This window comes from Seriola dumerili, unplaced genomic scaffold, assembly GCF_002260705.1.
Source record: "Seriola dumerili isolate Sdu_G_001 unplaced genomic scaffold, Sdu_1.0 BDQW01000216.1, whole genome shotgun sequence".
In the NCBI taxonomy this organism is placed as follows: domain Eukaryota; kingdom Metazoa; phylum Chordata; class Actinopteri; order Carangiformes; family Carangidae; genus Seriola; species Seriola dumerili.
Genome location: NW_019174471.1, coordinates 5,658,770 through 5,674,264, shown reverse-complemented (window position 1 = coordinate 5,674,264; position 15,495 = coordinate 5,658,770). Strand labels below are relative to the sequence as shown.

General features: G+C 40.1%; 1 protein-coding gene across 2 annotated transcripts in view; it reads left to right on the top strand.

Moving 5' to 3' along the window:
* Window positions 1–15,495, top strand: part of mmp16 (matrix metallopeptidase 16) — a 79,067-nt gene that overhangs the window by 18,045 nt on the left and 45,527 nt on the right. Inside the window, exons 2-5 of one of the 2 annotated variants that reach the window (XM_022754104.1) lie at window positions 4,027–4,175; window positions 5,301–5,315; window positions 5,642–5,764; window positions 10,926–11,230. In XM_022754104.1, the coding sequence (XP_022609825.1) occupies window positions 4,027–4,175; window positions 5,301–5,315; window positions 5,642–5,764; window positions 10,926–11,230 (592 nt within the window). The remainder of the gene's footprint in view (window positions 1–4,026; window positions 4,176–5,300; window positions 5,316–5,641; window positions 5,765–10,925; window positions 11,231–15,495) is intronic. The other variant, XM_022754105.1, reaches the window with a different exon arrangement.

Genomic DNA, 15,495 nt, shown 5'->3' with positions numbered 1-15,495 from the left:
TAAACTATCTCACTGTTGTGGACCAGATTCTATACTTCATTTAGATTCAGCAGGGAAATTGTGTTTTACTTCATGTAATGTTTAAATTTAGGACTTTTATTAATGGAGTACTGATGCATCTGAATGGGAAATCTCACCCCTGCACCTCTCTCCCCAGAGCTGTATTCACAACGTAAATACCTGACGCACATCATAACATTATCACCCACTCGCTGAGCATGAAGGATAGGCAGATAGACTATGACATAGATACAGAGCACCCAACAGAGAAAGATAAAACATTTAAGATGATGAAGGAGGGAAAAGGTGGAGGAGGAAGCCCAAGCGCAAGCGTGCAAGGAGGTCTGAAGAAATGTGAATCATGACAACTGCATAACATTTTGACTTCTGGCACACTGTGATGAGAGCTGGACATTGGAAGTCATTGCTGCAGAGTGTGAACCTGTGATTGTGCCTACTTGTAGTCTTCAGCGGGGAGAGCATCACGGCTTTGACAGTGTGCCACTCACAGGACAGGTAAACTGCAGAGAGATGGTCTGATTCATATAGAGGTTCCTCTTTTTCATTATGACAACAGCATGACTGTGGACTTATAAAGAAAAGTGTCAAATACAAATAACCTGAATACTTTTATCTTTCACTTCACTTTCACTAGCATTTCATTATTGTAATATTGATTTATATTGGTTAGACTTAGATTTGTTTATGCTTTATGAGGATGTTTCCTTGAAAGAACTGTTTAATTTTCTCCTCAGAAAAACTGAGACAAAGCTCCAAGATAACATTTGGTTTGTGTTAGTTGTGCTGAGTTTGTAAGCAGACATTGATCGTTTCACTAAATGAAATCCAAGTAAATACTATGTAATTAATTATTCATTTTGAAATACTATTGAGAAACTTCTCAGTCTAGGCTGAATACCAACTGTTTGACAGTAAATGTACCAGTTCAACAGTCTCCAGGTACCATAACCTGCAGCAGTCTTTTCCACTTGCTTTCTAGGAAAATATTTATTGGACAGGCATGACATCAAGCTTTTCATCCAACTCTTGTCAAGAAAGTGTTAAGCTATTTCTTTAAAAGTAGCAGTCTTTTTTTCTGGTCTTACAAGTGACGTTACAGTTCAGTGAATGAACTGAATGATTCTTCTTTTACCATCATATTCACTCAAAATGTCCCCACATTACATATAGTATCGCAGTTGTTTTGAATCCCATTTAGTTTTCTTATCAATTAAAATTTCTAAATAATAATAAATAAATAAACCATGAGAGTGTATTTTATTATTTACTCTTGTTCAGCCCTGAGTGCTATGTTCTGCTTTGGCACTCACTGGTCACTGCACACTCAGTATAGTGTTCAGGGGCCTGTGCTTCCCTCTACTACATGTAGACACTGCCAGGAGTGAAACGTTATTCTTAAACTTCCTCCACTTGAATGTTATCTGAGTATCACTCCCACAACTAAAAGTCATGAAGGTTGTCAAATCATACAGCTGCACCAGGCCTCTTTTTTTTTATAAAAAGGATTGTCCAGCAGGTTCTCTGTAGAGCTGATTGTTGCTGCTTGGAGCCGAACGCGAGGCTCACTCACTGTAGCAGAAGATGTAAACTCACATTTGTTCAAGCACTGGGTAATGGTTTGCCTTTCATTGTGTTCTCTCTGCTCACTCTCACACCATGATTCCTTCCATGTTCAGTGAATTTCACTATCAGTGTGCGTGTGCGATCCTGAACAGCAGGCCTCCATCATGACTAAAGCAGCTCGAGTGATAAGGTCTGAGGCAGACATGCAGGCTTACGGCTCGGAGTTCATTGGCTCTTTGAGATTGTAGGCCGATGTTTTCGTGTCTTTCCTCTACACTTCAAACAATACAATTTTGCTCTCTGTGGTTTTTAATGGTTAGCTTTGAGTTGCTAAATTCAGCAGTTGGTGAATGTGTTTACCATTTTTATGATAAAGACTGAGAGGATACAGACAGGCTGGGACTATCCAAATCCTTAAAGCCTTTCGTGTGGGAAAGCCCGAACGATCCCTCTTCTGCCTGGTCCAAAGACCTGAGCTGTGATTCCTCCTGGCAGGATTTTATACAGACTCTGAAAGCTCCATTACACTAAAGCCTTTTCACTGACAAGCCAAATGACATGATAACAGATGACATTCTGCTCTGTGCAGTGCTATAGAGATTTCTCTCTTTCTGCTCATGCCCATTTCCTTACACAAATGTCTGGGGGAAAAAGTGTCTTTCAGTGTGTTACTTTTTCTGTATGTCTCTTTGGCACTCATATGAAGCTGTTTCTTGATGACTTTTAAATGGTGTATAGAACAGAAAGTAGTTTACCCTCATTTACTCAGGGAAATTTTGCTGAGTGTATGTTCTCCTCATGCAAAAATACAAAACTATAAATTTACATCTGGTAACCTGCGACCTCACACTCTGGTACTATGGGCTCTGAGCCGCTCACCAGACCAGGTGTGGGTAAGTACCTTGCTGTGAAGAACTTAAGTGGCAGGTGTTGAAAGAAAAACATTGTCCCATGCACATTTTTAAAATCTGGTCCAGTAAATCAAACTGGTCACTGCTTTTCCACCTCACATTCAAAGGAATAGTTTGATTTTGCTTCTTTGCCTTTTTTTTTTTTGCTCAGATTTAGATAAAACTGATACCTCTCATGTCTGTATGCTAAATAAGAAGTTGCAGCCAGTAGCTTAATAGCTTAGCTTAGAATAACAGCTAACTTAGCTATGTCCAAATGTTTGACATATTAATCACTTATTAGCATGTCAAATCTTGTTTCTTAAATTAGTACATAAACCAATAAAAAATGAAAATGAAAAAAGTTGTGGTTTTACTGTCATGTGCTCCACTGTTTCTTCGTTTTGTCGTCACTGTGAATCGGAATCAGAATCAGATTTATTTGTCACTACCATAATATGCATTTCATGATACATGGAAGCGAAATATCATACTCCATAGATCAGGGTGCAGGTCACATTAAAAACAACAAAAGGCATGTTATACACAGGGCACAATATTTGTGACATAAAATCATAAAAAACATGAAAAGAGAGCAGCATTAAAAAAATTTTTATAAGAGCAACTCAAGATGAGTTATTAAAAAAAAAGGTGCTGATGCAAACAATGCAATCAATGGAGGCTGTTAACAGCTGTGAAGTATGAGGAGTTATTCCAGACACTCCTGCTTCCCATAGACAATGTTGGTGACTCAAGAGTCTGGACCAACATGAAACTCTCCTGCTTCAATTATCAATTCAAAGGATTAACAACTGCAGTACAATATATCTGCTCCTTTGACAGAAAGTCAAAGCTACAAGCTTGTGGACAAAAAAAACCTTAAAGGGAGAAATTAACTATGATTCCCAAGGTGCATTTAGGCAAGAACTATCCAATCACAGGGCTTAAATTTCTTTGTTATGTGAGCCGCTGACAGCGGCGAGAGCTGAAGATTTTGTTGTTGAGAACAGTGAATACAGAATCTGCAGGTTAAATCAATTCACTGTTAAATTCAGCATTCAGTTCAGTAGCTGCGGAGACGCGTTTAGTTAACAGCTGTAACAACAAAGAGTTTTAAATTCACTCCCACTCTGAGTCACACCTTTGACACCTCCTCCCAGGCAAACAAGGCCCATGGGTGGAGGCCACAACATAAACCTACAGGGTGTTTACATGATCCAGGAGAGTCCTGAGTGTCTTTGTTCAGTAACATTCAGGATCCTTTAAGGAGAAAGTGACATGTGAAGTCAGACTGGGAAAACCAGTTACTCCTCCCACGTGTCGGCTCTATCAGATGTTCTTACATCTTAAGATGCTGATAATCAGATTTTGTTACCTTACCATAGCTAGACAATATATTTAATATTAATTGTAAAGACATGAAAGTGTTTTTGGTCTTCTCCTCTAACTCTTTTCCACAATGTTGAACTTTTGTGTCATCGTCCTCTGAGCTGGAAACAAAGTGCTCTAACATATAAGCATTTTCTCTCTGTCTTCATGTTTCTGTTTGTAGGCATGGCTCCAGAGGTATGGCTACCTCCCTGCTGCAGACCCCAGAATGTCAGTGCTGCGTTCTGCCCGAGTCATGCAGTCCGCTATCGCTGCCATGCAGCGCCGCTACGGCCTCAATGTCACAGGGACTCTGGACAGCAACACTATAGAGTGAGTCACACCTTTAAAGATGCCACTGTATGAGCTGTGTTCACCTCATGATGCGTTTCTTCAAACAGTAAGAAAATAATGGCTGAATTTATCAAATCTGAACCAGATTCAATTAATCTAGATGAATGCACATATATCTCAGTTTAAATATTAATTTCTTGTGTTGGCTTGCATGTCAGTCATTAGTGTGGGTAAATTAACAAATGTTTTGTGCATGTAACTTTGGGAATTTAGTTGATAGACTTTCAAACAAGTGACTTTTTCATAAGATGAATTATTGAAATACCAAAATGTCAGCCAAATAGGCTGATTTAGGCACCACATATACTGTTGCTTTTATCAATGCTTGGTTTCCATCATCTGATAAAGACTACAAGATGAAATTTGAAGTCACTCAGGCACAGATACATACTTTACATGAGGAATGAACAACAGTAAACTGAGAAGCAGTGGTAAAAGAAGAGCTAATATTGTTATAGTTATTCATTGCATTTTATTATTTAGATCTGTGAAAATGGAGAAAAAATGGTGTCTGAGACTTTCATTCGGCCCCTGTTTAGCTTTCTTTACGCAGACACAAAGTTACCCTGACATGGCTTAAGTAGGGCGTTTTTAATTTGATCAAAGGGGCCTTTTACCCAGAGTACACCTCTGCTGTAAGAACAAAGGCTGCAAAATGCCAAAGTACTGATACTCAGTGGAGGAGAAAGTAGAGCAGGGACAAGGTCTGCTTTCTCTTGACTCCATCTGAAAGGGATATAGAGAAGGATGAAACCACCTGAACATGAGAAGATTATACATCTAATTATGAGGTGATAAAAACCTGATGATATTAATGTTTTAAGCCAAATGGAGCCCAGGTTTTACCCTGTTTACCAAGATGTCTTGTTACCTGCAGATCACTATCACAGTGTTAACTGACATTTGTCCCCAATATTGAAATACCATCCTTGCTACAAATAGCACTGAGCTTAAATTGGCCACTGAACTGTAACATGGTAGTGTGGTGGCTGGTGATGTGAAAGCAGACTAACATCTGTCCAACCACTGGGCTGAAACTGAGTGAGTGTGATAAGCTAACTGTCTGCCTGTTTGTTTCCCCTCTGCTTCTCTTTGTTGATGTAGCGATAACACAATAAGGTGAGATGTCTTTTGTATATATGAATTTGTCAGTATACCTGTATACCTGTGTACTGTGTGGGAAATATGAGAAATCACATTTTTTGTGTTTAGTGAATTCATGTATTATCATGTAAGTGTTTTGTATATTATCCATGTCTTCTACATACAAATATACAGATAACTTTAAATGAATGACTGTGTTTCATCATTACAGTTTGCCGCTGTTCATCATGTCATTAGCTTATATCCCTCTATAAAAATGTACTGTGATGATACCTTTAGTAAAATGATGGATACTGATACCGTCAGTGCTGATCGGTGGTCCCCTCTCCACTCTCCTGTAGGTGGATGAAGAAACCCAGATGTGGGGTTCCTGACCAGATAGGGGGTGCGTCCAAATTCAGTGTGAGGAAACGGCGGTACGCCCTCACAGGGCAGAAGTGGCAGCACAAACATATCACATACAGGTGGGTGGATTCAGTTTATCAAGTTTTTTAAGTTAGCATCTCAGAAAAATCCAACTTTGCTCCGATCCCTATAACCACCCCCACATTCACAGAAAATTCCAGATACACACACTATCGCTGCCCATCAAGGGAGCTTTGGTGAAGTTGTGAGGACGTCCAGTCAATGAGATTCACCCAGTGTAGGCCACCAGCCACAAAGAAACAACTGATATCCACACACACACACACACACACACACACACACACACACACAGAGAGAGGCCTGTGCACACAAACATGGCTTCAGGACTTAACCAGTGTCATTGACCTTTTCATTAAGATCCACATTCTTTGCAGAGACAGAAAAAAGGTCTGCTGCTTCTTTTCAGGCAGTTCTTGCGCCTTTCTTGTCCTCCACATTTGCCTTTTTTAAAACTCTTCCCTCATCTCCCGTTGATGTGACAGGCTATTTAGAACTGTAACATTTTGGCAGAAATATTGACTGTATACTTCCTCTCTATAGCCTGTTTGAACATTTCCACATTTCCCACCTGTGGAGGAAGAGAGCAACTACTGAACAGTCAATATTTGATCTTATATAATGGACAGAAAATTGCAAAATCAATGGTTCAGCCAAAGTTCAGCTTCTCTTTAACCTGTAACCTTTACACACAGCACAGACCATGTTCTTCAAATCTCAGACTATAGAAAAACCAGCACAAATGGGAGAAGAGTGTACATGTAAGAGCCATAGATGCACCGCATCATCAGTTTCATAATTCATAAGGAAATTTTCTGACATGCAGCTCCATGAGTAATAATGTATAGGACAACATGCTTAGGTTATATAATATTTCTCAGATGATTTATTGGGGCCAATAGCCCAGTTTCTGTAATATTTTATACAGACTATACTGGCGCCTGCCCCCAGCTCCATGTTCCACAGGATAATCCTCAAGAAGTGGCCCTGTTTTTTTTATTTCTGCTCTGCCTTGAGGATAAATGTATAAGCAGTATTACATGCTGAATATAATCTAGTGGATCAGTGACCTACAGATGAAGTAGGACTGTATATCACTGATGGCAGAACTGTCCATGTCCATGCTTGTGCATTTTTCTTTTTAAAATATGACGCTGGGATTGGGTGGAAGTAGTTTCGTCAGTACTTGGTTCATCTGTGCCGGCACAGATTTGAAGAAAAGAGGGAAATGAGCAAGTGTGATCAAGAGAGGAGGAGTAGATGGGTGGAAATGAGGAGTGTTGGATGAGAAGCAGCTGCTGAGAAAGAGATGAGCTGTGAGGAGGAAACCCCAGTGGAGGGCAGAGGGTGCTCTTTGACAGATTAGGGTTATGTAATAGGATAGGAGCATTCTCACTCTGTGTGTGTGTGTGTGTGTGTGTGTGCGCGTGTGTGTGTGTGTTGTACATGGACGTTCGCCTGGCCTCCAGTCAGCAGTCAGATGTGCCTGCAGCTGCTCCTTTTATCTCAGATCAGTGCAGTGGAGGTAGTTAGAGAATGGAGCACATCTTGGTAACACTTTATTTTACAGGTCCTGATTTTCCAGCTAATTTCCTTGAAACTTTCCTCATGGTTTCCTAAAAATTGGCTGGAATTTATCTGTAAATTACTGGGATATTTCCAAGAAAGGCCTGACGCACTTTGGTATTAATTATAAGGGAAAGTGTTAGTTGCCACAGTTATTAAGTACCTGCTCATTATCTGTCATTAACTGCAGCTTAAAGTCATGAAGATATTATTAAGAATAATAATATTAAGAATTTGTTTGTCTTTCTAGGAAAGTCTGATGGATACTGGCATCTGTTTATGAAGTATTTTTCCCTTTTTTTTCCTTAACATTCTGAATATAACCAGCACACTCCCAATAACTATAGCAACTAACTCTTTCTTCATTTCCCTTATAATTACAAATTAGTACCAAATTGGCCTCTCTTGGAAATATCCTTGTAAATAACAGACAAATACCAGCTATAATTTTGTAAATTATGAGGAAAGTTTCCAGGAAATGAACTGGAAAATATTGATAAATCATTACTGCATCAGTATCTTTACTGCTTTTGGGAAACTTCGTCTTCATTAACATAAGATGCAGATTTCCGTAAAGGATAACTTGGTTTATTATAAGTTTGGTCTCATATTTTTGGCCATTGGTTATCATAACTTTGTCGTGTCTGTGAATGGGGACTCCACTATAGCAAGGAAACTACAAGAAACAGGCTGTAAACAAACCTACCATTTAGTTTGATTATCTAAGCCACTTTATTTGGAGGTAAAACCAAGATGCAGCTTATGCACGCGGACGGACAGTGAGGACAGTGGGTCAAAGCTGAACCCGTGAGTTGGTTTGTTGTTGAATCTTTGAATATTCTTGTTTTTTAAAAGTATTTAACTAGTCAGAAATTTGGCTGCTGAGAGTGAATAAGCATACCTCTACTGACTATTCTTTTAAGTTGAAATAGAAGTGAGCAGGAACACATGGCTCGTTTGAATGTATTTTTCCTCCTGGTGACTCTTTGTGTGAGGTACAGCTGTAAAACTGTAGTGTTGTGGGTTTGAATCCAGGCTGGAGCCCTTATCATGTCCTCACGTCTCCTCTAAAACTTCCTTCTTTCTTCTTCAAACTCTAAAGCCCAAAAAATAATCTTAGGAAAACAACACTGGCATTTTGAAAGTATAACAAATGTAGTCTCCCCAGGCGTGTGCTAGTTTCCATGTAGCCACATGCAGTACTTGCTGTAGGGAGGCACTAATTAGCTTTGGCATGCCTACTGTTCTCCCTGCATGCAGGTACTATTATAGCACATGAATTGCATCCGGAATCATTATCACCTCGCAGCATGGAGTTTAATATTTGATATGGCCTCAGAGCAGGTTGGATCCTTTCTTTTCTTGTCTTCTCCCTGCATGTGTTTTTCTCTCTTTATCCATTTCACCTATAAAACACACAGGACACACGCACAGTGAGTTTGGTAATAGAGTCGAATGAAGTGGCCACAGTTGTGGCTAAGGCCGTTCAGACAGAGCAGGACAAGGACATGTACTCAAGGAGACCCTTCTCCATTTTAATCTGAGGAAAGACAACAAAGACAACCATTGCATTCACACAACACTGCTTCAGTTGATGTTCAGGATTGTGTCTGAGGGTTTGCCGGTGCTCATCTTGAGATGTTAGCATTTACTGCTCATGCTTCTTGTTGGACAGTTGAGGACACACACATTGTTTTTCACAGTTTAAAACACTTCCAACAAATCTGATCATAAAATTAAAAAAATGAGCTGGCATAACATGGTTGTTGTTGCTGTCAGCTTGAGCCACCGTAGGTTATGACTAATTGATTCACTGCTGTGAAACCCTTGTTCTCTGATAAAGAGTTCTGGTTAGTTGTTAATGGCATCACACGTGCACAGGCAGTGGGAATTACTGTAGCTTTGTCTGAAAAATGTAAAAATGATGCAAAGTTTAATTTGGGATCATTTATGCTCATCTGCACCAGTGTAATGTAGAATTAGCAACTGTTTTACCCACCACACTCAATATTTGTCATGTGTAACAATTAAAACATTCTTACATTAATACTGGAGCAAATTACTACACGTGCATGTGCTGTAAAGATGTCCCTATTGATATGATGATAGATTAAATACATATCACACAGCTCCAGTTCATTCTGCTGTGGAGGTTTCAAAAAGCATCAAATTTGATTTCAGGAAGTGTGCAGACTTCCTGTCTTTTACCTCTGCAGTGCTGGTGACTCCACCATCCCTGCTGCTAACCCTGTTTCTTTATTCACATACATTTCTTTGGGTTTGTATTTTAAAATTACACAAATTCTATATCTTTATGTGTCTGCAGGGCTCAGCTCTGCCAAAACACAAAACATTAGCTTTAAATGAAAGTTTTGCCAGAAGTTGTGAGTGTAATTAAAGTAAACACATCTTTATTCAGCTGTCAGGAAGTCAGTTGTGGAAGAGAAAATAGAGGAAAAGGAGCAGTTTGTGATTTGGTATCAGCAATCAGAACATCTTCAATAAACACTGCACTTTATTTATATTTCATAGCTTCCGTTCTCACTGATTCAGAAATTAATCTGAGCTCACATGCATTTTAAATATGCATTATATAAATGTGCCTTGCAGAAGCCTACCCAGGAGCAGTACTCAAAGACATGATGCTCTGATAATATTTATTCCTTTTATGGAAAATGACAGAGAAACTGTTAAGAACTAACATGAAAAAAGTAACAAAGAATGAAGGTGGTAGAGGGAAAAAAAGGGAATTCTTAAATCAACTTCAAACATCTGAGAGAGAAGAGGGAAAATCAGAAATTGGCTCTGTGCTGTTTTGTACTTTATTTACTGCTCTTATCAACTGAACATCAGCCAACCAACTCTCCACCTAGGTCAGAGTCTGAGCTACCAGCACAATAACACAGTATTGAGTCTTGTGAATGGATGATGTAAACTACACCTATCCATCTGTCCCAGGAGAGAACGTGACAGAGTGAAACTGAGATATTTTTGGAACAAATAAAGTGGAGAGACTTTTCTGATTGCCCAACCTAGAGTGGGGCTCTCGGCAGGCACTGGGCTGTTGATAATCCTTAATTAGAAAATAAATTCCAGAGGCAAATTCCTCGCCACACCTGCAGCCAGTCGAAGCCAGCAGGAGAGGAGTCAGCTGTTTCCTCTGGCAAATCGCTCCATTTAGCTCTCTGCTGGTGAGCAGGATGAGCGTGAAATGGCAGCATGTGGAGAAAACCGTGATAGTGACAGTTTTTTTTTTTTTTTTCTGGCAGTGTGATCTCAGAGATTGACATCCAGCAGTTTCCTCCTTTCTCAGCTGTTGTGTTGGTAACAGTTATAAAGTGTGTTGTTTTCGGTCCACCATATCTGTAGCTTCAGAGGAGCTGGAGCTGTTTACTCTACCTGATTAGACTCTGTTCTTTCTTTGGACAGAAAAGAAAGAAAAAGCTACTCTGAGGTGTGTTTTTTTTTATATCAAACGCTCGCAGAACCCAAGTGTCTTCTCAGACCAATTTACAACAGATGTTCTCATCCTGACAGTTGAAGGAGAAGCTTACTGAGGCGTGATGATCTGGTTGTGTTGGACAGAGACCTCTGTGTTTTCCCAATCTAACTTTTCTTCATCTCATGTCCCTTCAGTATAAAGAACGTGACGCCCAAGGTGGGTGCTGAGGAGACCCATGATGCCATTCGACGAGCCTTTGACGTTTGGCAAAACGTGACGCCACTGCGCTTTGAGGCTGTGCCCTACAGTGAGTTGGAGAGGACCAAGAAAGACGTGGACATCACCATCATCTTTGCTTCAGGTTTCCATGGTGACAGCTCGCCCTTTGATGGCGAGGGTGGCTTCCTGGCTCACGCGTACTTCCCAGGGCCAGGAATCGGAGGTGACACACACTTTGACTCAGATGAGCCATGGACGCTGGGAAACCCCAACCATGACGGTAGGAACTGACTTGTGTTTTTATGACACAGGATGCTGTTGGCGATGTGCATAGACAAAGGTCATAAACAGAGGTCAGACAACTCACCTGGACTATTTATATATATATATATATACACACATAAATTTCCCCTAGGTGATAAATAAAGTATCTATCTATCTATCTATCTATCTACATATATATATATATATATATGCAGAATATATAGTATTGATATTTGGAACCAAGGCCTGACTAGAGGTTACCCCAACCTGAACCCGAATTGCATTAATTAATTTACAAAAAAGACAGACCCGATCTGACCGATCACTGAGGCCAATGGCTGTGATGTCAGATCATCGGTATGGAAAGTTAAAGAAGTTGCCAGATGCAGAATGGTGCAGGGGAGGGAATTTCCTATGCTATACAACAAGCAGTAACAAAGTACAAAGCCGACTTCAGAGCCTACAGGTGGATGTAAGTGTGGACGTAGGGGCTATGAAATTAGAGTATGGGGTGAGGGGTGTGGCTGTGGCAAAGCACTGATGGCTGAAGAACATGTTTCAGTGGAATATGCCATGTGAGTGTGACTCATGTTGAAGTAGTTAGACTTAGCTTCAGTGATGAAAGATTATTTGTCTTTCTAGCTTGTTTTAAGTCTGTAATGTCATTACCTATCACTCCCTGGAGATCTACAGCACTATATTTTATACCACACATTTTATTGCTTTTCCTGTAATTAACCTCCAGCAAAGTAAATAGCTGTGATACAGTATGATCTAATGTTTTTTATGTTTTATTTATTTAGCCTAAAATCATGAATTTTCCTTAGAACTTGTACAACTACAACACTGTCTGTCCTTAGACACTTTAATATTATTTGTGACAAGATAATCACTGAAACATCCACTCATCAGCTTTTTTTTTTTCAGAATTTTAACCACATCTCATGGTCTTCATTAGCAAATAGCACAGGTGTCATCTCATTGACATTTGTTGCACCACTCGTCACTGGGAACAATTCCAACATTATCAATGCATAGTGGTGCATAGTGATACTTAGTGGACAGTTTCCACTGGTCATGGAGTTTCTCCAGCATTGTGGGAAATGTCGGGATATTCATTGGTATACGTGAATATAGAATAATGGATTTGCTTTACATTGGGCTTTTCAAAAGAACTGTGTATGAAACTATATAGTATGTAAAATATATATACTATACTATATATATTTCCCCTCAGATTAGTGGTTCAGTTAAAGAATCATTTATGTCCTGAGACTAGATATTGTATTATGATAAAGGTTTTCCACATTTACAGTAAACATTATATTTACACCCACTGAACCACAGATTTTGATGCTCTGGTGTACTGTGATATAACACTGTGTCTGCACGGAAAGTGCCGAATGAGCAGCAGAGCAGCAGCTTCAGTGTCACATAAGAGGCGTTAAGGTGCAGTGATTAAAACACTGATTGACTGATTAAAACAGGAGCGTATCTGCTGCATCAGACACGTGAGATGGACAACAGAGTTTTAGTGTTGTAGTGAGGCTCAACAGATCAGTGTGTGTGTGAATCAGCGGCAGCGAGTCGACTAAGCTCCCAGGTTGACCTCTGAACCCTGTGCAGCTTCACTGTGTTGATGACAGGGCTTTGTAAAAGAGTAGATGGAGAGGGAGAGAAATGAAAAGATGGAGGATGAACAAAAAGACTGTAAACATAAAACATACTTAATACAGTTGAAGTTAATTTAAGACAGTCAAAGTTGAATGGATGCGTGGTTCATTTCCTTGACTGGACTTTTGATGCCGCAGGAGAAAATATCTGTCATACTGTAAAAGGTGGATGTTTTCAGCTCTCTCCTTGAATTGCTCATTAAATGTAAGGGGCTAGTCTTTCCTGTGGCTCATGCAGACAACTCAACAGGACTCATGAGTCAGAACAATGACAGAGACGAGGAGACACTCCTAAGAAATAAGAGCATAAATGAGAAGAAAATGACGAGTTACTAGCACAAAAGAGATAACAGAGAGAGAGAGGGAGGATAAGAGAGAGAATGGCAGAGTATCTCTAGACAAATATTGGAGGTTCAAGAGCTCACAAGAGAGACAGATGGAGAGAAAGACTGAGAGAGCAGCATAGCTAGAAAACATTTGAAGAGGAAAGTGGAGAGAGGAGAGCAGAGGAGATGAGTGGGAGCTGCTGAGCTCTGTGTCGGAAATAGAAGTGAGGAAGTTGCTGTGGAAGACTGAATTTTAAGTAGGAGCACAAGGGCTTTAGCAGGCTTAGATAATATGTTGTGAACAACTTTATTTAAGGCTGTTTGATCAGACTGACAAGAATCACTCCTGCAGCCTTAATAATACAACACATAACAGTAACCTCAGGTAAACTAATGATCCACTGCTTCATTCCCTCACACTATAAACACGCATTAACGCACACATGTGCATGTGTGCAGGTGAAGATGCACTCTGAGCATTTCCACACAAACACACGCATACGCACACACACACACACACACACACACACACACACACACACACACACACACACACACACTGCCTGTGTCTTCATCCTAGCTGTCACGCTTTGAAGGACAGAGAAGCAGCTTTCATTGAAGGCTATGATTCAGCCATTTCGACACAGACACACACACACACACACACACACACACACACACACACACACACACTCTCTTTTCCCCTCCATGCAGTATTAATACAGCCCTGCTGTGTCCCACACCGCTGTGAAAACATCTCATAATGCAGGCAGTTCTGTTACACACTCTCCAGCTGGCTTCCCTGCCAAATATGAACATGCACTGGCTGAATCCTGCCTCCTTGCCGTGGCAGGGGGTGCTCTTATTCCTGCATGATGACTAGTGTTACTTTGAGATGAATTTCTGAAGGCAGATACAGCTTGACGCTGCCTATAGTCAGGACTTTGCGCTGAGATATTAAATATCTTGAAGTTTCACAACCCTTAAGCCAAAACCTACTACAGATATCAGGTGCTGTGTCTTCCTGCCAGACTGTTTTTGTCTTGGCTTGACAGCAGAACCTCTGTGGCAGTGTGTGGGTTTTGGAGAGCTACAACTAAAAACCTGTAAGATAATAGTACAGTAAGTATAACTAATAATACTACTAATAATTAAACATAGTCCTGTGTCAGTGTGCACAGCTGTAACCAGTGTGGCGGTTGAACCACAATTCTGTTGTGGTGTGATATTGATCCTCTGACCTGAGTCAGCGATGCTTTCTTTCTTTTACTGAATGCATTTAAGCTGAAACTCGACTGATAACAGTACTTGAGAATAATAAACATCCAAATACAGTATTATGACCACTATTCATTTTATATATAAACACATAAAATAACAAAACAAATATTTTGTGGTAAAGAAATGTCCTATAAATGATACTGACTGTATTATCAGACTGCTATAAATATTGGGGGTGGAGGGGGATGTCACTGACTGGCCAGTGTCAGATTTTTAATAAAACACCATTTATTACCTGAACTTATAATAGAGAGCAGGTTGTAAAGCGATGGTAAGCTTTCAGACCAAAACAGCTCTGCATTTAAAAACTGCAGGGACCGACTTCTTGATAGCTGAGCTGTTAAGTTATTATTATTTAAACTCAATGTGATTCGAGCTGCTCACACCCTGCTCCCTTTCCCCTCACTTCCTGTCTGTCTCTCTACTGTCTGCTGACAAATAATGGCAACAAAATAATAATATTGTGTGGGCACATTGGTACAGGTACTGGTGAGACAATAAAATCTGGTCCAGGAAGTCCACTTGAACAACAGATCCATGAGTCTGAAGGTTAATCACCAAAGACACCAAAACACAGCACAGGTTTACAACATAAAATCAAAATTAAACCTAACATTGTTTCAAAATACTACACTATTACAAAAGAAAATAAAGAGTTCAAGTTAAGGAGGTGTAGTGAGCAAAAAATGCTGACACACACACTTATTATTCTTCAGTCTGCTGGGTGCAGAGGTCTGGTGGGGGTTGGTGCAGTTGTAGCTCTTGGAAAGAAGCTGTTCAGTTTGTGTGTTTTATTGTTGTGTAGCTTCAGCAGAACATAGAGGGACAAACAGGGGGTGTCCAGGGTCTACCAGGTCTTTGATGATGCTACTGACCTCTTTATCATACAGTTAGTGTAGAGACTGTCCAGATTACATAGTTGTGTCTTGGTCACGCTTTGTGTTGCGCAGGTCTTTGCAGTTTTCTGCTCTACAGCTTGCGTGTGTGTGTGTGTGTGTGCT